Source organism: Equus asinus, chromosome 20 (assembly GCF_041296235.1).
Source record: "Equus asinus isolate D_3611 breed Donkey chromosome 20, EquAss-T2T_v2, whole genome shotgun sequence".
Lineage (NCBI taxonomy): Eukaryota > Metazoa > Chordata > Mammalia > Perissodactyla > Equidae > Equus > Equus asinus.
In genome coordinates this window covers 56796612-56820716 of record NC_091809.1, presented here as the reverse complement: position 1 = coordinate 56820716, position 24105 = coordinate 56796612, and the positions used below count along the sequence as shown (strand labels likewise).

Sequence of the window (24105 nt, the reverse complement as noted above, 5' to 3'; positions counted from 1 at the left end):
TGCCGCAGAGCGCAGAGGCGGGGCTCCGTCTCCGCCCCCAGCCGCTTTCTCCTGGAGAGCGCTACGGGGTTGCCAGGGGAAAGTGAAGGCTCTCGGAGGGCAGAGCGCCCGGGGACGTAGCGTGACGCCCCGCCCCTTTCGCACAGACGCCGGGAAGAAAGGGGTGGGGCCACGTGAGCGTCGGCGCCATCAGGCCTGGGGAGGCGGCGAGGGCTGTTTTCAGTGTATGGTTTTCCCTGCCAAGCGGGTCTGCTTGGTGCCAGCGATGGAGGGCGTGCGCTGGGCCTTTTCCTGCGGCACTTGGCTGCCGAGCCGAGCCGAATGGCTGCTGGCGGTGCGATCGATCCAGCCCGAGGAGAAGGAGCGCATCGGCCAGTTCGTCTTCGCCCGGGACGCTAAGGCAGCCATGGTACTACAGGTCTTTGGTATTCAGAGCCGAGGAAGCAAGTGTTGGGGGAGGGGGCCGGCTTGGAGACCCCTTTCCGTCCCGGCGTCGACGCCCGCCCTCCAGCCCACTTGTGGCCGGCCTGGGCCCGGGGTGAGCGTGGTCAGCACCGCCGAGTCGCCGTCGTGTGCGCTCGGCCTGGTCTCGACGGTCTTTGTAGTCGCCTCGGCGGCGTCGATCGCTGTAGAAATGAGCCCCTCCCCCGTTGTAGTTGGAAATAGAGACCCCGCTAAACCATAAAATCGGTGTAAGGAAGGCCTATGAAGTAACGTGTTTTCTCCATAGTGAGAGTTTTTATTTTTAAGGGTTATGGAATTTTCGTTTTTTCTTTGCCTGAGCCCATAGCATGTGCTTAGTCTGCGTATTAAATATCCCACCCCTCTCGAAGGGCACCCTGCACGCCGTGATCTCTAAAAAATATTGGTAATATGACTTAGTTTAGCCTTGTACACCATGGAACTGGAAGACGCCTAGACCACCCTGCTTTTACCAGTGGAACTGAAGCCCAGGGAGGAGGCGGCCCAGGCATGCTTTCCTGGTTCGATAGCTCGGGAAAACAGTGTTTTAAATAGAATTATTTTAGTTCTGTGTTTTGTAGGCAACAGATGGAAAATTGGATTGCAAAACTGTTTACTATATATTGCAGTTTCAAACAGCCTCTGATTACCATCACTTCAAAGAGAGTCATTTCTTGAAAATGTTCCTATGTCGAAACACCTTTTAGTTTGAAATGTGGGCTAGTTGATAATTTCTTGAAAGCATATTGGTGAAAATTTTTTATGCTTTTTATGGTATAAAAGAAATTGTGAAATTGAAATTCTTGCAGTTTTAAAACTCATTGTTAGACTCGAAGGAAAAAAACTTGAAAGGTATTTTACAAAATGTTATATAGTTTGTGACCTTATACCCTTGGGTATTTGTGTGATTTTAGTAATTTCTTTCTTAATAATTAATGGAGGTGGGGGAGAGTGGATGGGGTATGGGGTATATGTGAAAAAAGATAGATCATGCAGTACTGATTGTTGAGGCTGAGTGGTGGGTATATAGGAACTGGAAATAAGCACACATGTGCACAAAGATATACGTAATAGCAAACTAGAGCCAGCCTAAAATGTCCAATAATAAGGGAATGGTCAATCAAGTTGTGGTGCCTTGAAACTATGAACTATTTTGCTACAGAGAAAAATGCGCATCCCAGACCATTATGTACAGATGTGAAATCCCCAACACTTGGAAGTTAAAAAGATTATATATGGTAGAATACTATATATAGTAGGATCTCATATATGTAGATAGATAGCAAAAGCATGTGCAAATGAACGTATATTTAGATACCTAGAGAAAAGACTGAAGGATCTCTACTTAACATTGGTTACCTATTGAAGGGAGGGAATTGCTAAGGAGGGACTTGTTAAAGTTTCTTCTATCTTAAGCATTGCTTAAATCTTAATGCAGTGTATTTAATGCTTACGTACTTTTAAAAACTTTTAAAAATGAATATTTTGGGAACCACAGAAATAGATTTTGTATGTTACAGGCCGTGTACCTAAATCTTTAGTTGACATCACTACATACTAAATGTTTTATTTACTTAACAGGCTGGTCGACTGATGATAAGGAAATTAGTTGCAGAGAAATTGAATATCCCTTGGAATAATATTCGTTTGCAGAGAACTGCAAAAGGAAAACCAGTTCTTGCGAAAGACTCCTTGAATCCTTACCCCAATTTTAACTTTAACATCTCTCATCAAGGGGACTATGCTGTACTTGCTGCTGAACCTGAGCTACAAGTTGGAATTGATATAATGAAAACTAGTTTTCCAGGTAATGTTGCATTTTTGTAGTACAAGAGTTATTAAGTGTCTTCTCTCAGTTCTTATGTCTTGAGTAATCTCAGGCCAAGAGAGGTATTGCAGATATTTAAATTGAGGAAAGATGTGCTCAGTACTCAAAGGTACTGTAACTGAGAGAGCACATATCTGAAAAGGGTATATTTCCTTGAATATTAACAGACTTTTACATAAAAGATGGATTCTACGTCACTGTGGATTCATATAGTGCTTTGCCTAGAGGCAAAGTGAAAATGTAAAGATTTTCTTTTTGAATTATACCTCAGCTTGTTAAGTAAGGCTAAATTTGAAACTATTTTGGAAGGTTCTTCAATTTTATAAAGAATGGTTTTTCAATAGCTGTTTGTCTTTTAGTTAACTAATAAATGTTAAACCACATTGAACTCAATGGAGTCAATTTTAAGTAGCATTCTATTCAAAAAGCATGGTAATTATATTGTAACAACTTTGTTTCGCTTAAGTATTTCCTCAATTCATCAGTAAGCTGCTGGTTTTTTTCAAAAAAATAACCTCAATGGTAGTGTGTATTGTAGTCCTTAGGCAGCGATAGGTATTTGTGCTAAACCTAAATATACCTCTTTGTAGCACGTGTATATGAGTAAAAATGAAGAGCAAGCAATTATTGAAATGTTTAAGTTGCTTGTATTTTGCCTTGGAAATTTATGATTGCTGACTGTAGAAACTGCTAGCATTTCTTGCAGTGTTGAGTAGGCAGTTTTACTAGAACACAGGTTCTGTTAGCTACTCTATAGCTTTCATCATCACTACACTTAGTGAGCACTTACTGTATACTAAGGCCTTACATATACTCTCCAATGTAATTGTCCCAACCACCCGGAACATGCTACTATTTTTATCAGCAGATTAAGTAACAGGCTAAGAAGAAAGCTGTTAATAAGGGAACATCTTGCTAATTTCCTAGTGCAACTTCCTAATCTCCGCACTGCTCCCACCACAGGATCATTGCTTCTGGTTCCCCCCACCTGGAAGTTTTGAGTAAACGTTATCCCCACCCCCATGTCTGCATAGAGAACTTAGTTACTGCGTAGGTTTCGCTTCAGTCTTACTTTAGGGAAGCCTTTGTGAACCTTCATTCTAAGCCAGCTTCTTTTGTTGTAGGCACTCATAAAGTGTATTTCCTCCGTTCCGGTAACATGTCTGTTTGTAATTATTTCCAAGGGTGATTGATTGTCTTTCCCCTGGCCCTTATAAGCCACCTGAGAACGGGAACTACGTTAGCTACACCTGAGTTTGGTCACTATCACATCTCTTAGCTGTCTACCTAGTTCATAATAATGCCCAGTAAATAATGTGTCAAATGTGCTGCTATAATAAGATTACCGTATGGCTGTGACTCTCATCTCTCACTTTTGCTGTTGGTATCTTTACCTTGCGTTTTCCCGCCAGCTGCTTTTTCTCTCACCTGCTCATGAACGGTTCTGTTAACAACTTTATTCTTAACTTTGCTCTGAAGGAGGCGCTACTGCTGATAACAGGAGTTCCTGACCTAAAGTTGCTGGATAAGCATCAAGGAATTTTTTTTCGTAACCCTTGAAATTGTTTGCTACATTTTGTATGCACGTGTGCATTTTTATGTGGAGAGTGTCTAGTTTTCAGCAGGGTCATAGAAGGTTTATTCTGAAAGAACCACTGCTATAAAGGATTCAGAGTGAGCATGGGAGCAAACCCATAAGCTTTCATAGCGTTCTATGTCCTTATGTGAGTTTTTCCTAAAATCAGAAATTATCAGAAAGACCATTGCTTCTTAGAATGCAGTTAGCACAGTTACTCAGTAATGAATGACTGGCTCATCAGGTTGATAGCTGCCTGGAAGTTATGCCTGTGAATTTTTGTTACCACTTGCCTTGATGGACAGTGTTGGCTTATGGTCAGTACTGGATAAACAAGTAATTGCTAACTGAAACTTTTTATAAATGATAGGAAGGTAACTGAGCACAAATTGAACATTTAGTTTGTTGTTAATTATATTTTTTTAGACTCCCCCCCAGTGTTTTTGATTGATCTTATTTGACTAATCACGGTATTCAGGCCTTGTCTTACTCTTCGGCTGTTTCATTGCCAAAAAGCTATTGATAAATCTAGTAACACACAGGGAAAGAACTGTTTTTCAGTTCTCACTAGGATTGTTAGTTTGTCATTAATTTCTGAAGTGTGAATGGACAAAGCATCTATTTCTCAGTGAGGGTGGGAAATAGACACTGGTTTACCTCACTGGAGATTCATTTGAGTTGCTCTGCTTATCGGAGTAAGTGAGGAAATTGAGCAAGAGAAGTTCGCCAAGAGTTGCTAAATGATGGAGGGTAAAACTTAGGACTGCAGCAAGGGAAGTACTGTCCTTTGTACTGAACGTTGTTGTTAGATTGTCAGCTCTCTAGGTGGTTGTCAGCCTTTATCATTAGTATACTGAAAGACTCAGTTCCATTGCTCCTGTTTTGTCTGCAAGTATGCATTGTATAGGAATGTGTGGGGTCTTTCCTTCTTGTCACATTAGCTGTTTATACTAGGTGCAGATCACTTCCTGCCTCTCCTGCTTTCCGCCATTGCTGCTGTGGCATGGCAGGAGAGAATGTATTGATGAATCTTGGAAGCTTTGGGTTTCTTCCTTCTACTGGATGCTCATAATTAAGGAGAATATTGCAACCGCCACTTTATTCTCTGCTTAACGGAGAAAGAAACCTTATACAGAAGTAACTTGTGCATAGTTGGCACTCAATAAATGCTTTTTTAATGAATGTCCAGTGAAGAGGGATTATATGATATTGGGAACCCTGCCAAACTGCCAGTGCAGTGCATTCTTAACCCCAACCTTAACCCCAGGGAAAAGATGTTTACAGGTAATCATCATCATTTGCTGTACCCAGTGGGAAATTTTGTTTGGTTTTTCTTTCATTTTCTAATTTTTATCTCCCATTAAAGGCTTTTACAGTTACATATGTAAAAGGAAGGATAGTTTTATGAATTGTTCAGTTTTATTTCCCTGTTTACAAAATAAGGCCAGATAAGATACATACAGGATAAAAATGATGATTTAAATTTGTGAAAAGACCAAAGTATTTTTTTCCCCATGGTTTTACCTTTCCAAGTTTACATTTTATTATAAACTTTGCTGGATATTTCTTGGGAGGACAAAATGACTCAATATTTTGAGATTTAATACTAATTTAATAGCTTTGAAGTGACCGTATCGTAGAATTGTCTTTGAAACAACTGTTATGTAACTAAGTACTACAGTGAGTAGAAAGTAAGTGGTGGTATCATTTGTTGGTTAGGAAGGTGATAGAGCCTATTTCTTGTCTCCTTCTCCTGTACCATTATACCATCTCCTGCACTATTTTAATAGCTTCCTTATTGGTTCCCCCTTTTCACCTTTTTTTTGTGTGTGTGAGGAAGATTGGCCCTGAGCTAACATCTGTTGCCAATCTTCCTCTTTTTGCTTGAGGAAGATTGTCCCTGAGCTAACATTTGTGCCAGTCCTCCTCTATTTTTTGTATGTGGGATGCCACCACAGTGTGGCTTGACAAGCGATGTGCAGGTCTGCACCTGGGATCTGAACACGCAAACCCAGGGCCACCAAAGCAGAGCATGCAAACTTAACTACTATGCCCCAGGGCTGGCCTCAGCCCCCTTTTCACTTTTGTCCTCACCTAGGCAGTACTCAGTGGAGTGGTCTTTTTTAAAAAATACCTATAGCTGTTTTCTCAAAACTCAGGTTGATTGTTAGTAAAATCCAGTCCCCTTAACATGACCTCATCATCTTGTCCCCACCTACCTCTCCAGTCCCATTTCTGGCTGCTCTCTTAGCTCCGCTATTTTCTGTCCACACTCATCTTGTATTACTTTGAGTGTAGCAAACTTTTTCCTATTCAAAATCATTTCAAAATAAGTTTATCCCTCTGCCTGTTCTTCTGCCTACTCTTTTCTTGAGTACCTGAGACCTGAATGATGAGAAGTAGTCAGTACCTCTTTAGAAAGCACTTTACTGACCACCTGATCTGTTCCTTCATGGCCCTTCCCAAAGTAACTATAACTTAGTTATTTGATTATTATCTGTTGTCCCTTGTGAGATGAGTTCAGGAATCATGGTTGTTTTGTTTTTGCCACAGAATACTTACAACTTAGCAGAGTGTCTAGCACATAGTAGGTGCTCAGTGAATATTTATTGAATGTACAGATGATAGGAGTTCTCAGTTCCTCTTAAAATATTCCTTGTTTGTTGAAAAATGAAAAAAATGGGTACACAACCACAATGAAAAACAGTATTCATAGCAGATTCTAGTTGGAATTTAAACTGTTCTTGTCAGTGAGTAAGGATTAAAAATAGTTGTCACTTCGAGTCGTCTTCCTCCCCCTACATTTATCTTCCTAGCTGCTTCTCTCCTCCATTTTCATCCCCCCCATATTGAATTTTCAGCTTTGTTGCTGCTGCAGTCTATTCCACTATCATTTCTATCTAGGGCAGTCTACCTTCTAGATCTGCATTTCGCAGGATGTGCTTAGTTAAAGCATTTTTTTTTTTTTAAAGCTTGGAGACTTAGAGCCTGCAAGTAGCTTAAGTAAGTTACACTTTCTTTGTACTCTGAACTTCTTTCTGGAAAACCAGTTCTTTACTGACTGGGAGGTTTCCCCTTTCCCAATTACAACATGGCTCTTTTTCACTGTCCAGAGGCTTTGAGTGGGGTCACAGTATAGAACTACTATTTATTGCGCAGCAGACTCTGTGTGTGTGATATACACTGTGTTAAATGCCTTACATACGTCATCTTGTTCTATCCACTTAAGCATAGGATGTAAGTACTCTTATTATTTTATAGATTAGATTAAGACACTTGCTCAAGGTGACTTACCTAAAAAGTAGAAGAGCATGGATTTGAACCCACACTGCAAAGCCCAAATATTTAGGCACTGCACTCCACAATATATGGCCTCTAACTACTAGATTTTATTGACATCTGTTTAAGGATTTGCAAGTACAAAAATCTATGAAAAATTCTGTGGAACTGGGTCAAATGAATTTAAATTTTTACGGAGGAACTGACATCTAAAAACGTCAGAATACAGTGAGAGGGAAGTTGCCTTAACAGTTTTTAAAACTTACATTAGGCATTGTAAATAGAAGAGTATGGTGTTAGCAAAAGAATAGATAACTAGGAGAATTAAGAGTTAGAACCCAGTATTTATACATAACATTTCAATTCATTGGGTAAAAATTAGTTTATTAAATGGGCTGTTACCCTAATCACTAGGGTAATAGCTTATTGGCTACTTGAATTTGTTCTTCTTTAAACTGCGTATTAATATTTTCTAGTCAGTGTATAAAAGCTATTTGTATGTTATGGATATTGACACTATTGATAAAATCTGTTACAGGTATTTTTCCCATTCTATTATTTATCTATCTTTTGAATTTGGCTATATTTTTTGCCATATGAATTTTACTTTTTTAAATATATGTTATCATTTCTTTGATCAATTCTGAATTCTGTCTTGTTTGAAAAAATAATTAAGTTGGTAAAAGATTTACTCCAACTGTAGGTTGTAGAGTCTTTTGGATCTTGTCTGAAATTGTGATTTGTTTTCACATTTGAATCTTTTAATTTTTCTAGAATTTGTGTGTATAGTATGTTTTACATGCTGATGGCTGAACAGCTTTACCAGCAGAGTTAGGTAGATTAAGGAATAAACATGTAAAATGCCTGGAATTACTAAGTACTTAATAAATGTTAGCTCTGTGGTTGTTGTGATAGTTATTGTTTTATGTATAGAATGATGGTCAGGATATTAAAGTCACCCAGGATGCCTGTTAAAAATGCAGATTCCTTGGGACAGTCCTCATGGCCTAGTGGTTAAGTTTGATGTGCTCTGCTTCAGTGGCCTGGGTTCTGTTCCCTGGTGCGGACATAGCCCATTCATGAGCAGCCATGCTGTGGTGGCAACCCACGTACAAAATAGAGGAAGATTGGCACAGGTGTTAGCTTGGGAAATATTCCTCAGAAAAAAAAATGCACATTTCTTGAAACCACCCCAGACCTACTAAACCAGAATTTCTGAGAGTACAACCAGGGATTCTATATTTAAACAGTTTTCCCAGGTGACTGTTAGGCATATTAATGTTTGGAAAACACTGTGTTAGATGTAATTTGCAGAGCCTACAAAGATTGTAACTCATCCATTTTTTTTTGAGTGAAGTCATCAGAAAGCCATTAAATCCTTGTCTCGTGTTATACAGCACAATTAATTAGAGTTAGATTTTAATAACAGTTACTGGAACACAGTAGAATTGTATATTTGGTCTGACTTCTGAAAGAACCACAAAGTCAGCAGAGGTGATTGACTTTATATTAAATGTCTCACTCACAGACCAGGGAGTACATTTGTTGCGAATACACCAGACAAAGGTTACTATTGTTAATATGTAAAATGCTTCTAAGTATTGATAGGAAAACCATTTAAGACTTGACAAATGGATGAAGGACTTGCTAAAACAATTCACGGAAGAGGATATACATGTAACAACTACCACAACAACCTTAAAGTAAATTTATTAAGTACTTAATAATTCCAGGCACTTTATATGTTTATTCCTTAATCTACCCAACTCTTTGTCCCTATTTTATAATTTATGAAACAGCCATAGAGATGTCAAATAAGTAGCAGTAAACAAGTAAGGGAGCCAGCATGTGAACATTTGACTCCAGGGGCGTAACACTAAAGCTCTTCAGAGTGTGTGTGTCTATATATAAGTTTAATTGTATGTGTGTGTGTGTTAGTGTCCATGAGTTCCTAACATGGTACCACAAACTCAGTGTTTTAAAACAACAAATTTACTGTCTGACAGTTGTGAAGGATGGAAGTCAATCAAGGTGTTGACGGGGCCATACTTCCTCTGAAGGTTCCAGGGAAGAATCGTTTGCCTCTCCCTAGTTTCCTTGCAGTCCTTGGCATTCCCTGGCTTATAGCTGCATCAGTTCAATTTCTGCCTTCATCTTCATATGGCCTTTTTTCCTATATTCTCTCTGTGTGTCTAAATGTTTCTCCTTATAAGGACACCAGTCCTGGGCTGCCGGGCCCACCCTAATGCAATATGACCTCATCTTAACTTGATTACATCTACAAAGACTATTTCCAAATAAGATCTATTCTGAGGTTCTGGGTGGGCATGAATTTTGGGAGACGCTGTTTAACTCAGTACAGTCCGTCCTCTGGACCCCCAAAATATACATCCATGCCACATACAAAAGAAATTCACCCTATCCCTGTGTCCCCAAGTCTTAACCTATTCCAGTATTAACGCTAAATCCAAAATCTCTTCTAAATATCATTAAATCCAAAAGTTACAGATCTTACCATCTGAATGATCTAAATCAGATGTAGGTGAGACTCTGAGTAGGATCCATCTGGGGCAAAATTCCTCTCCCATCAGTGAACCTGTGATACTAGAAAACAGATCATCTTCTAAAATACAGTGGTGGGACAGGCATAGGATAGACATCCCATTTGAAAAGGGAACAGTTGGAAGGAAAAAAAGGGTCATGAGTCCCAAGCAAGTTTGAAACCCAGCAGGGCAAATTACATTAGGTTTAAGGGCCTGAGAATAATCCTCTGTGGCTCCATGTTCTGTCCTCTGGACCCTCAGGATGGCCACACCCTTTTGCCCCTCCCCCCTGCCTTCGGAGTCCTTCCCTTTTCTTGAAGGATAACATTTGCAGCCAAATAGCCCTAGCTCTATAGGCCCTTTCCTTGTGTGTGTGTGTTGATACGTGTATGTGTTAATAAATGCACATTTACATAGACACACTAAGAGCTACTGAAGGTGAGGATTGCCTCCGTGGAGAGTTTCGAGCCTAGGTTGTCATTCAGTCTCGTGCCTTTTCTGCTGTACCCCACTTGTACTGATGGCTTAAGGAGTTCCTTTGTCAGTAACGCGAGGCTTTGTGCATGCGGTTTGTGAAACCTATGTTAGCGGCTCAGGCATTTTTGTTTTTTTCTGGGTTTGTATCTGGATAAATTCCCAGGCAAGTGAGCTGATAAAGTCAACCGTTATTGTGTTACGTATTAACTCAAATTTTGGAAGACTATATATAATGGAAGCAAGACTATATAATCCAGTACTTAGAAAATGAAACTACTAGAATTTCTAATATGGCTTATTATCCAAAACTAAATTTTGTTACTTTAAAGCGCACAGATGGACATTGCTCAGCTCCCCCCTAGAATACCTGGCCCGTTTTCTTTGAGAAGAGAGGTGAACTTTAACTGAGACGCTGTTATGTGCGCACATCAGTGACCTGGTTTTGGAGAGAGCTTGATGTAGGTGGGCTTTGAGGTTATGGTAAGGATTTTTTTTCCTAGGCTTAAAATAGCAGCTAAGGGTATAGACTATAAATTGTTGTATATTTATGTTTAATAAACTTTCTACTTGTTGTGTGGTCTTGTTTAGTTGATCATTGCAGAACACTTAGTTAATATTTAACACTGCTTTCCCTAAAGATTAAGCTATAAGATGGGGGATCTGGTTTTTCTAAGCTTGATTAGTAGTTCTATCTCAGTGTTTTGGTTATTTCATCTTACTTAGAGGTTCTTACATGTGAAATAAGATGATTAAATCAAAGATGATTGAATTGAAGATTGTTATAGGCATGAGTATGTGATGATATTGTTAGGAGGATTTGCCAACTTACATATCTGATGTGCTGTCAGATTGTCTGAGGGACAAATGTACTTCATTTGTCCAGTTTCCTGGATAAACTGTATTTAATGTTCACTCACTGTGAATTTTATTTCCACGATAAGGCCACAGTGTGGTGCTGTTGTGCTTTGGCTGAGTACAAAATCATCTTTTTCTGTTGTCAGATCTCTTATTTTGTGAAATAGGTAAGATGCTCTCAAAAGTGTATGAAAACACACTCATATTGGATACTTTTTTAGCTGTACATAATCAGTAGTGATTACTTTCCAGTGATTGTGCTAGATTGCTGCTTATGTTAATCAGTTCGTTTTTTATTAGCATGCATATTTAAACTTTTTTTCCTTGATTGCCCCATCGTATTTAGTTAAAAATCAGAGGACTTCTTGAAGGTTATGACATTATAATTTGAACAGACTAACAAATAAAATGACTCTGTAGATGACAACAGGCATATCTTTTAAAATTCTAGACTTTTTAGATAGTATTCCATTAAAACTACAGTTCCACTTGAAATATCTAATGCCGTCTTCCAAATCCAAGGTAACTGCTCTTCCCATTGTTATTTACACTGTTTGTGCCAAAGTATATTCAAGAGGAAACTGTATGATTTATGGAGATACAATGCTCCTGGTATTTAAAATCTCCGGCTCTGCTTTTGTCACTTTTGCAAGCTTGCTTGCTTTATGTATTATTTGTCGAGCCAGTACTGTGTACTGCTAATGCTTGCATTTTAACAGGATGCAAGGGATCCATGGCCCAAAAAGGGCAAGAATCCCCTCCCCTGGGTCTCTTAAGATCACAGTTTAATATTTCAGTGCTATTACATTAAATGACTTTATAGCTTTGCTGGACTACTTTTAGGAAATAATTGTCTTTTAACATTAATATGAGCAGATACAAATAATAGACATTAATCGAGTTCATAAAATGGGTTGAAATTAAGTTATTCTTGTTGAGAAGAATAGAGTGCTAAGGAGTAGATGAATGAATCAGATGAGTCTGATCAACTTGAAAATAAATGAGAATGTTTGTCTCTATCTAAAGGACCACATACCATTCATTGTAGGATCATCAGAAATATTTTCTGGCTAAATAAGAAGAGACTATTTTGACTGTGTTGAAGTGGGGGTGGTAGGGGAATCATAAACAGTTTTGTGGGAGAATTGACGTAATGTTTTCTGCCCTTGAGATAACGATGGGAAAGGTACTTAAGGTTACTGCAAGAGAAATGTAAACTCCTGTGAAGATAAAGACCGTGTCTGTTTTGCTCATCCTGATAGTCCTGTCATCTAGCACTTGGGTATTTTTAGAATGAATGGTCATTAATAGAAGTTCTACTTGTTGAATTTTCTTGGCATTGGTTAGTGATTAAATGCCAGTAAAGCATTAAGTAGAGGGGTTTGATGTCTTTTTTTTTTTTTTCCCAGACGTACTTCTCCCCCTCAGAAATGCCTGTAGAGAGTATAGCGGCAGCTGTCACTTTAAGAGTGGTAGTCAGGTAGTTGGGAATGTCAGGTTTTGGAGTTGGATATTTTAGAAATGTGAGTTGGGATTTAAGTGGACAAGCCATGTTAACAGAATCTGCAGAGGGACTACCTTGAAGAGGTTTTCTGGAAAATAATGTAGTCATGAACTAAGGATGTAGGGCAGTAGAGCATTCAGGAAGTAACTTCCCAAATAATAGTTAATGTTCATTTATTCATACAGTAAACGTTTGTGGCTCACCTGCTTTGAGCCAGGCTCTCTGACAGGCCTCTTAGCTCTTAGTGTGTGAGGGCAAGAGCCATGACTGTTTTTAACTGTTAGTTCAATACATATTAGTATTCTGCATATTTGTAGAATAAATAAATGAGTGTTAATAGAAAGTTCCTGCCTAGTAGTAAAGATAGACAAACATATAGTTATAATATTTTGACAAAATATGAAAGGCATACCATGTACTGTTAATGTAATTCTCCATTTTGAGAATCAAGTTCTTTGAGTTTGTCATTTATTTTTAGAATATTTTGTAATATTTTGTTGTCTGTGGAACAGTGGAGCAAGGGAACTATTTTAAATTTTTTAAAAATGAGCTTATTTCACAGCAGCATCCCCAAAAGAATAGAAATTAAAATCTACGTTTATTTGGAGAACTCTTATTAGAAAACATGTTGCAAAACAATCATTTTGAAGGAAGTAAGCATTGTTAAGTTTTGAATCACAGTGATAACTTAGAATAAAAGAACAATCCTCTGCTTTCTACCAATTTTCAAAAAATTATGATAAATTGTTCCCTTTTTTCCTGTTATATAGCAAAGTAAAGTTTTAAACTCCAAAATAGTATGGTTCTCTTTTAAGAATGTTTGTTGTAGATTTCTGATATTCTGTCATGTATAGGAAATTTCCTCTTATTTAGGGTTTATAACAGGTTTGGCTGCCAAATCTTTAGGAGGCACCTATTAATATAACCATATTGTTGTTATTCTTAATTATTTGATTTCACTATCCCTGTTAAACTGCTCTTCTGTTTCTGGTCTAACCCCTGCTTGTCATGTGTTATTCTTTTAATTTTCAACTTATGTTGATTTGCTGAGATTTTCTTTAGGATTATTGTGACTGTATCCAAAAGTAAGATTGGCCTATAATTTTCTGTTTTTGTACTTTTTAAGAGTTTTGTTAATAGCTGTTTTTAATTCTGTGTTTCCTCAATTGACAGGTCGTGGTTCAATTCCAGAATTCTTTCATATTATGAAAAGAAAGTTTACCAACAAAGAATGGGAAACAATCAGAAGCTTTAAGGATGAATGGACTCAGCTGGATATGTTTTATAGGAATTGGGTATAATTTCTTTCTAATTTTGAGAGTAAAAGCCTATGGTGATTCCATTATCTTTGCTAAAAATAGAAGCAAAAGTCTTTTGGTTACCCAGTAGTTCATACATTGCTTGAATTAAATGGGTCATAACTTGGGAACTTCATGATTTTTGTGTGTATGTTATTACATTATAATGACCTTTAAGAAAATTTAACATTTATTTAATGCTCAATTAGAAGGTGGTTACTCTTAAAGCTAAAACAAAACATTTCTCACCATTTATAAATAATGTTTAATGTTTTCTGTCTCAAAGGAATTCGTACACGAGGCCTTATTTAACCAACACTTATATATTACATATTTGCCAGTAGACATTACTTTAAGCCCTTCATAAGTTGGTTAATTTAATTATCGTAACAGCTCTATGAGGTGGGTGCTATTGTTATTACATGTTACACGTCAGGGAATGGAGGCACAGGGAGCTTAAATGATTTTCCTTAAAATTACATGGCTGATTTGTCTCCATGCTACTACAAAACAATAGCTTGTAGCCATAATGTAGTACAGAGTTAAAAATCCAGATGTGCTGGACCTGTAGATTTTATGAACGATTCTATCTACTAAGTGCTCTAAGAGAAAACGTCTCTGTATGTTAGGCACTGAAAGAAAGCTTCATAAAGGCCATTGGTGTTGGACTAGGATTTGAATTGCAACGGCTTGAATTTGATATATCCCCCTTAAACCTGGAAATAGGCCAAGTTTATAAAGAAACACGTTTGTTCCTGGATGGGGAAGAGGAAAAAGAATGGGCATTTGAGGTAAGAAATTTATCAGAATTGCTAAAACTGTAAGAATTTCCTTATTTTGTGCATGTTTGTGCATGAGATTAATTTGTGGAGGCTAGTCGTTGAAACTAGACACAACTGGAATCCACTCTTAGTGCTCTGAAGGTAAAGTCAGGGATGCTATGAGAGCATGTGACATTTAAGCTGATACGTGAAAGTTAAGTCATAGTGAGTTAGGTAAAATGGGAAGGGCAAAGAGGCCCTGGAATAGAAGGAGCTTCGTGTGTATGAACAGCCATGGAAGCCGCTTTGTACTGTGATGAGGGGATTTGAGAGAGATTCCTGGTTAGGCTACTAGTAAGATCATGCAGGGCATTATTGGTCAGCTTAAAGATTTTGGCCTCTTTTGTATTTTGTTACTAGCAATTCTTGGTTGCTAGTGAGAGAACCTCAACACAAACTCATTTAAGCCGAAGACATTATTATAGGCTATTAGAGTGATTCATGTAACTGGGCCTTAGAATTAGGTGCTGAAAAACTCAGAACTCTTTATCTTTTACTTTTGCTTTTCCATATGTCCTAGCTTCAGTTTTCTCCCACCCTCGACTCTTGTTCTATACACCAGCTTTCTTAACATCTCTGGTCTATGTGGCAGGAAACTTGGCTGCCTACCACTCTTGCATTTAACGATTTATACTGTAAACTCCCACAGAGATTGGTGAAATCCATTTCTGTTCCAAGCTATAAAAGCCCTGGAGAAGGGCCTCCCTGGCCTAGTTTGGGCCAGGTGCTTATTTAGTGACCAATCATTGTAGCCAAAGAAGTGGTCTACTGTAATTGGTCCAGCTTGTGTCAGGTGTCCAGAGCCCAGCAAATGGGTTGTATTATAATGTTTTTGCCGTAATCACCTGAGTGGTGTGCAGAGAACGTCGGTCCCCAAAATAAGGAATTAGTGGCGAGTGGATAAAATAGGAAGCATTCACTAATTTTCTCAAGAGAATTTAACAGATATTAAGTAGAGAATGATAAGATCAGATTTGTATGTTAAGACCAAGTCCTATTTATGATGATAGGTGGAGGTTAAGAAAGTGAGACGTCAAAGATGTCATGAGCAGTTCTGTGACTTAGCGGACTGTTTATTGAGATATTGAATACTAGGGAACAAGTGAGATGGTAAGTTTGAGGTGCCATAGAAACACCCAAGTGAAGATGTCAAGTAGGTGAATAGCATGGGAGGCTGGGCTGGGGGGACAAATTACAATCATTAACGTGTGAATGGTAGCTGAAGGCATGGGTATTAAAGTTGCAGCTATGAGATTACCTAAGTTAGAAGAGAGGCCTAGGATGGAGAGAGTTCTGAGAATACTAATGTTTAAAAGTGGAGTGGAGGAGACTGAGAAAGAGTGTCCAAAATGGTAAGAAGTAAAATAAGAGAGTAGTATCAGGGCGTCTAAGGACAGAAAGCATAGTGAGAAAGAGAGCTATATTAAAACTGCTAAGACAGCAAGTAAAGTAGAGATTCTGTCAATTAAAGAGTAAATTTTACTTAGGATACTATATTTTTAAAGAAAGTACAATTTTAAAACTATAGCCAAAATTATTAACAAATATTCTCATGCTTAAAGGAGAAAGCCTCAGCCATTTCTCTGACATGGAATCCCTTATTCTTACTGATGTCAGATAAAAAGTTTTTACTATACATTTTAACATTTACCTTTCTCTCCTGCATTCAATAGAAATTAAGTTTTATGTTCACTGCATCATTATTTATAACTTGAAAAAACTCAGACACCACCTAATTAGAAAACTGAAGCAAACTCTGGTTAGTCTTTTACTGCAGCCTTACAGGTGATGCTTAATAATAATTTGTATCCACATGGGAAAGGCAGCTTATATCATGTACATGGTTATAGGCATCCTGCTTTTATTCTATCTGATGTTCGGTGAGAAAAGAATCTTTACAGCTGGAAAACAAATTTATGTATACATAAAAAGGCTACTTGGAAACACTCAATGGTGTATAGTAGGCAGTGGTGGAAGATGGTAGTTAGGTTTTTGAGTTAGAGGGTTAGAATCTTAATACCAACTTCTTGACTTTGGCAAATAGACTTTTCTGAACATAGTTTTGTTTTTTTCATAGTATATCCTTGTTACATGAATTAATTGAAATTTTGTTACTAACTTTAATATATTTTAGGGCAGATTTGATCTAATTTGTCTTAATGATTTATCTCTAGATAAATTCTGTTTCAGTTTTTCTTACAATAAGCACTTTAGATATTCTTTACAACTTGTTAGGAGATGGAGATTTCATTTTTGTAAAATATATTACATATTTTAAAGTAATTTGTTTACATTTGTACAGGTTAACCCAATAAAAATTTTATTTTATGTTTAAAAGGTAACTGAATTAGCATTAGGTGGAAATCTTTCTGCTTTTCCAGGTTTAATTCGAAGTATCTGAGGTCTTTTAGGAAGCCAGCAACCATTGCCCAAGCAACCATTTATATTGTATTATTTTTGGAAGTGTCTTAATGTATTACAGATTTTTTTTTCAAAAGTAAATATAAAGAATATTAAATGGAATTTCTTCCTTTGATATAAAAGAAATGCAGACACATCTATGCATTACTCATTAGAATAGCAAAACTGGTCCACCAGCCACCACTGAAGCCAGCCTATATATAAGTAAAGTGTGTTTGTGTGGTGGTGGGAGGGTGGTCTTGCTACCATGACACACTAGTAGGCCCATCTGTGTGTGACCCTCGTAGAGTAGAGAGCATTAAGAGAGTTTGTAGGAAAACTTGGCTTGTGTTCTTAGGAGTTTAGAGGTGTGTGTAAAGATAGACACACTGGCACCCGCTTCTCATCTGGAGGAACTGGAAGACAGGATCCTGGCTGCAGTAGGGCCTACTATGCAGAGTGAAGAGGGAAGAGTCAGCAGTTGGGCCAGCTGTTCTTTAGTTTTTTGGATAGCAAAGGTGTCTGAGTTCCTCTGGACCAAATAGATGCTCTATAATTGGGCTCGGAGTGTCTTTAAATGACCCCACCCAAAAGGAGCTCCAAAAGAAAGAGGCAGTGGGCATTATATTCTGTATTAGTTGCTGAGGGAAGGAACTTACACGGAGTCGCCTGTTAAATGCACTGCTAGCTCTAGGGAGCGGTACACGGCTGAAGAAATGGAGGCGGTTCTATGAAAATTCCACAGATGCCCACCCCATGAACTAAGCCAGCACTGGGATGCTTGGTATGACCCAGAGTTCCAAAACCTAGATTACAACAGCACTGGTTATTACTTTGCCGCTTCCTTCCACTTGCCTTCCTCTCTGCCACCTACCTTAAAGAAACTAGAGTGCAGGAGGAAGAATGGAAGAGCATGGTGAGGCCCAGGGGCAGAACGTGCCTTCTATTCCCACACGATGGAATCTGGCTTCTTTAGTAACTGAAAACAAGGTACAGAGAAGGTTTGGCCCTTCCACCCAGTTTGTGCCTAAATCTAAATGAAGGATTTGCACAGGACGACTTTGTTGTAGGATTAAAATGGGATTTTTTTAACTGAAAGCGACTGAAGAGCTATGGAGTTTGCCTAAGGGCTTGTCCAGGACCTGGGATGAGAGATCCATCAGGGCATATTTGGAGGCAGCCATGGAAGAAAAATTCAGTTCTTTACTGAATGTACCTGAGTGTTTTGCCCATTCAATGCACCAGTTATGAAAATATGAAAAATAGTAAGTATACATTAGATGAGTATATTTAAGTGTGGACTGTTACTACACTATAAATAGGCCTTGGAGGGTTGAGTGAACATAACAGAATGAGTCTGCTGGTCTGCACAGCCAGAAATGGGTTGATGGGAAGAGATGAGCCTAGAGCCAAGGGCACTATCCCTGGAATCAAGGAATGCAGGTGGGATGTTCCTGTCAGGGCATCTCCAAAGTACCCCACAAGTTAAAGAACCAGCCTTTGGGCATGCAGCCCTGGTGGTTAACATTTGGTGGTCTCACTGCCACAGTCGTGGTTTGTTTCTTGGTCAGAGAACCACACCACCTGTCTGTGTTGGTTCTCATACTGTGGTATGCTGCGTGTTGCTGTGATGCTGAAAGCTATGCCACAGGATTTCAGATACTGGCAGGGTCACCCATGGTGAACAGGTTTCAGTGGAGCTTCTAGAGGAAGACAGACTAGGAAGAAGGACGTGGCCACCCATTTCTGGAAGAAGTGGCCATGAGAGCCCCATGAATAGCAGCGGAGCAGAACTCATGCTGTGATTTTCCAAAAGTAATTATAACCAAAACATCTCTGTATGTTATAGTATTCATATTATTAATATATTTAGTGTAAAGAATGGAAGACCGTGTATCAAAAGGAGTAATTTTGTTTATAATAATTATAGTGAGCTTGTTTTTAAAGGGAAAATAACTGTGACCTATTAAATCTTATGATACTTAGTTATGTATTTTTTTTTTAAACATAATGTTCTTAAAGTTATCTTTACTGAATTTTATTTTTTGCTAATTTGGATATCTTACAGTGAGGGTATGAAAAATGGGCTTGAGTTTCTGATTGTAGTCTCCTATTCAACTGATGGTTTTTGGAGGAATGCCTTGGTAAAGTGGCTTTTCGGTGAAATTTTTAATAGTTTTTAATAGTTCATAATTGAGGTAACTGCTTCAATATCTATTATATTTTAAAGCTCCCTCCCCCTTTGTTTCATACATAAGGGAAAACAGAAAACTGTGTATCCTTTAAGTCTTACGTATACATTTCCTCTGTGATTTCCCATAGGCTATACTATTTAGTTAACTGAATGCTATAAACCAGTGACAGTCTGATTTTTTTGAAACCTACACTTCAAGCATATACAAAGTTCACATCACCAGCAAGAGCAGGTGGCTGTCTAGATGCACCTCTAGATAGGACACTTCATCATATAGTATTCTGGTTGGAAAAGTATAGTCTAAATGTAATTATTAAGAAACATCAGACAAACTGAAAATGAGCAATATTCTGTTAATAAGAGGAGGAGAGTGGGTTTTCTGTTTTAAAATAGACAAAAGAAACACTAGCAAGACATGAGAACTGAGTACATAGAATTTAGAATACAGATAGTCAATTTAAGAATTATTTCAATGTTAAATTTACTGATGTTATTAACTACTGTGGTTATATAAGAGAATATCCCTATTAGGAAATAAATACTGAAACATTTAAGAGTAAAGGGCCAAAATGTATGTGACTTCTTAAATGGTTCAAGGATGTGGGGGGTGTGTGTGTGTGTGTGTGTGTGTTTATATATGTAGAGAGAGATTGAGATTTTAAAAATGTGAACAAAAGTATATCTAAATTTACATATTTCATAATCTGTGTTTACTTACCTTTTATTTTTCAGGAAAGCAAAATAGATGAGCACCATTTTGTTGCAGTAGCTCTTAGGAAACCCGATGGATCTAAAGATAAGGTTGTAAGATTTTAAGATTTCTCTGACTGTTTTCTGAAAAGCATGAGTCAATGTTGAGTTTTTTCTTTGTCGATGGAAACAGTAATGTAGTTTATATTAGGTTAGAGGTTTGTTTTAAAGATTATAGATTTAGAAGTGTTTTTTATTATCAGATCCTTAAGATCATCTGCAATTTCACAGAGATTTTTGAAAAGCATGTTATCTTCTTCACATTCAAATACACTTAAATATTACAAAGAAAAAATTTTGATACTACTGTCCTAGTATGTATATTTTCAGTAGAAATTCCAGATAATCACTATCTCAGTCATCTTAACAGTGGTTTATTTCCCAGTGAGTTGGGGCTGTGTTGAATATAAGGGGAGCAAGTAGAAGGGTATTGAGTAATGAAATTATCTGGCAAATTGAACCCCCTCCCGCTTTTATAGTAATCTCCTGTAGTATTCCCAAAATTACACTGTCATACATGAGACAACTCATGTCATATTGTGGCATAAAATCTGTCTCAATTCTTCAAATCACAATTTGTTTTTACTTTCTTCAGCTATTAATTGGTAAGTGAAGGAAAAAAAACCTTAGCCTCAGGACCCTCAGCCTACGTATAGTTCTGATTCTGCAGAAATATTTATTTAATTTTTAATTTTAATATTTAATTATAATTTATATATTATACTATTTTAATATCTTTAATTTTAATAATATAACTGATAATGTTATAATAATTGAAACTATATGCATATCATTATTTTTAGGGAATCCGTGTGGGAGACTGTGGCATGATCAATATATGTATATCATTACCTCTGGAAAAATAGCTCAGTGCACAGACCATGCCTTTAGTAGACTAACTAAGGATTAAAATTCTTTATAGATTATCTTCTTTGAAAAGAGATGGCGTGTTAAAATTGAATCCTCTTATCTGAAGATGTTCTGACCCAAGTTACCTGTCCTTGTGTGCTCAAGTCTTAGCTTTACACTCTGCAGATAGCCTATGGAAACAGAGCTTTTATAATTTTTTATAATATTTGCACATGCAATACTTCCTTTCTGTTTCACTGGAGAAACCTATTCGGACAGCGTTGACATAGTTGGAAAAGAGTACATAGTTGGACGAGAGTACTATTCAGAAGACCTGGGTTCTAGGCCCAGGTCCACCATTTAACCTGCTGTGAGCTTGAGCAAATTGGTTGATCTTCCTGAGCCTCAATTTCACCATCTACAAAATTGAGATAACAACCATATCAGCATAGTGGTGAGACATAGATCACATAAAATAGGCACTGGACCTTGTTAAAGCCCTATGTACAACCCAAGTACTATCTTTACTGGAATGCATGGGATATTACAGAAAGTCTACACTGGGTTGAGTTGTGAACAAGGGCTCTATCTTAGAGTGTAAGACAGTGTTGCATCTTTGTTTGGCTATGGGAATTTTGTTAGATCCATCCTCTAGAGTATTTCTCAGAAGGTGACATTGTGGCCCCCCACTATCAGAATAACCCACCTGCCTGTTAAAAGTTACATATCTTGGGATTCTTTTTAATTTGTTTGCTGAATCAGAGTTTTTGAATGTGTGGCTCAGTAAAGCCACATTTTAAACAAATACCACAGGTTATTGTTATGTCAGAAAGTTTTGAGAATCGGGTTATTTCATATTTCCCTTAATTTGTTATATCAGTAACATTAACATAAGGAGTAAAAACAGTTATCTAGAAATCCTGCCATGTTGTGATTTAATATTACTGAAATGTAATTTGGTCTTATTTTCCTAGTTAGAAAATTGACTATAAGATTAACACGCTGTGTAACAATGAGGTAATCTATTTTTTTTCCCTTTTAGGTTCCATCCCAAGATGATTCTAAACCAACCCAGAGGCAGTTTACTATTCTCACCTTTAGTGATTTAATATCATCTGCTGTTCCTATGACCCCTGAAGATCCTTCGTTTTGGGACTGTTTTTGCTTCACAGAAGAAATTCCAATACGAAATGGTACAAAGTCATGATGCGATTCCCTAAGTAACAAAGGGAAGTGAAAACTGTAGTCTTTATCCACTAAAAAATAAATGCCTGATAGCATCAAATTTTATTTCACAAAACAGTTTTAAAAAAACAACTTTTTCTATTAAAAAAGCTGACTCCCAGTTCAAGTAGCTCAGTAGATTACATGGTTACCTCTTCTTCTTCCCCCAAATTGCATTGGATTGACAGAAGGAATAGAAAAAGTTGGCAGAATGTTAAAGTGATACATATTCATTGTAGAAAAAAGTGGAAAGTGCAGATATATGAAAAGGAAACATTTAAATTCCTATCTTTCAGAGATACTGATCCTAAAACCTAGATTTTCTTTTCAGATGTTTTTCTTGGCAGATGAATCCATGTTAATATGCTTGGGTGTTTTTTGAAAAATGGGAACATACTGTTTTGTAATTTTTTCTCTTAACTGCACATCTGTTCATAAATATACTTCTGTGGCATAACTTTTAGTGGCACTAAAGTTTTCTGTTGTATGGCTAATATCAGTTAGGATGCTTTTGACCAGAAGTAACAGTGTCCAAATATAATCGGCTGAAGTAACCAAGGGCATTTATTATCTCACGTAACACACATTTCAGAAGTGTCATTAAGGACACTTTTTTTCTTTTTGCCTCGGTCTGATTTTATTGATTTTGCTTTAGGTTTGCCTCCCTGGTGGGCATAAGAGCTGCTGCTGTAACTTCCAGTTTCACATCCTCAAAAAATTGCATCTAAAATTCAAGAAAGGCCATTTTCTCCTCTCACATCTCAGTTTTATCCTTGAAGAAAACTTTTTCCCAAGAGCCCCCAGAAGATTTTCCTTCAGTTTTCATTGACTCAGATCAGGTCACTGAGAAAGCCAATATCTGACATTATTAGCCTCTAGAAAGTAGACTCTTGGTAAGGAAAAAGCTAAGGCAGGGTTGGGGGAACGGCATTGAGGGGAACCCACTGCCTGCCGTGAGGCGGGTGTGCCACGATTTACTCTCTTTCCTCTGTTAGACATTTTGTCTGCAGTTTTTACTATAAGCAGTGGTGCAACGCATATCCTTGTAACCACATTTTGAGGTACGTGTTTAACTATGTCCTTCAGAAAGTTTCTACAAGTGGAATGATTGTTTCAAAGGGATTAAACATTTTTTTAGAGCTTTGGTAAGTATTGCCAAATTACTCTCCAAAAAGGGTGTACAGTTTATTCTTCCAGTTAGTGTTATGTGTCTGACTACCCCTCACCCCCCTACGTACTCCCTGGTTAATTGTTGATTATTTTTTTAATTTAATCTTTTCCAACATAAGTGAAGAGTGGTACCTTATTTTTTAAATTTGTATTTCTTTCATTACAAGTGAGGTCAACGTGTCAGTGTTGTTATTGACTATTCCTTTTTTTACGAACCACCTGTTCATTGCCTGTTTTGATTTTAGTAAATAGGAATTAATTTAAAGTGGGAACATAATATATAAAATGCCACGACCATCATATTGATGACAGAATCTGTTACATGGTTGTAGTGCATGTCTTGGGAGTTAAAGTCTTGTTGAGTATCAAGAAGTGAAATAATTTCATTGTTTCTATTACTAAAATTAAAAGTTGTGTGTAAATTGTATAAAATTAGATACTTTGCTTAGTAAAAAAAAATTTGGAATGTTTTGTAATCTTTTTAATTTTATTAAGCATGCCCAAGTATTCTAAGCATAGTAAATAATGTGTTTTAAAAAGATCAAGTAGTATTTGTAATAGAGGAAGCATTGTTATCCCTAGCATGAATGTAATGGTGATTTGAAAAACTGTCATCTGTCTTGTCATTATAATAATAAAACGATTAACATTATGGAATTTCTGTGAGCCAGGCATGCTGCTAGATTTTGTGTTTCTCCTTTTTTTTAAATCAAAGTTACACATAGTTTAAAGAGTCAAATAGATCTACAAATTTTTGTTTTTCCAAATGAAAAATACCACTACCGTGACCTCCTCCCATTTCCTGTCTCCAGAGCAAACACTTTCAACTCTTTCAGCTGATTTTTTAATTACCATATAGTCAAATAACACTGAGA

General features: G+C 37.4%; 1 protein-coding gene across 1 annotated transcript; it reads left to right on the top strand.

Annotated features, from left to right (window-relative positions):
- Positions 1-11: 11 nt before the first annotated feature.
- Positions 12-23887, top strand: AASDHPPT (aminoadipate-semialdehyde dehydrogenase-phosphopantetheinyl transferase). The gene is made up of 6 exons (XM_014851341.3): positions 12-409; positions 2044-2269; positions 13698-13819; positions 14452-14613; positions 19970-20038; positions 21879-23887. The coding sequence occupies exons 1-6, from the start codon at positions 227-229 to the stop codon at positions 22041-22043; spliced, it is 927 nt and encodes a 308-aa protein (XP_014706827.1). The 5' UTR covers positions 12-226; the 3' UTR covers positions 22044-23887.
- The last annotated feature ends 218 nt before the right edge of the window (positions 23888-24105 follow it).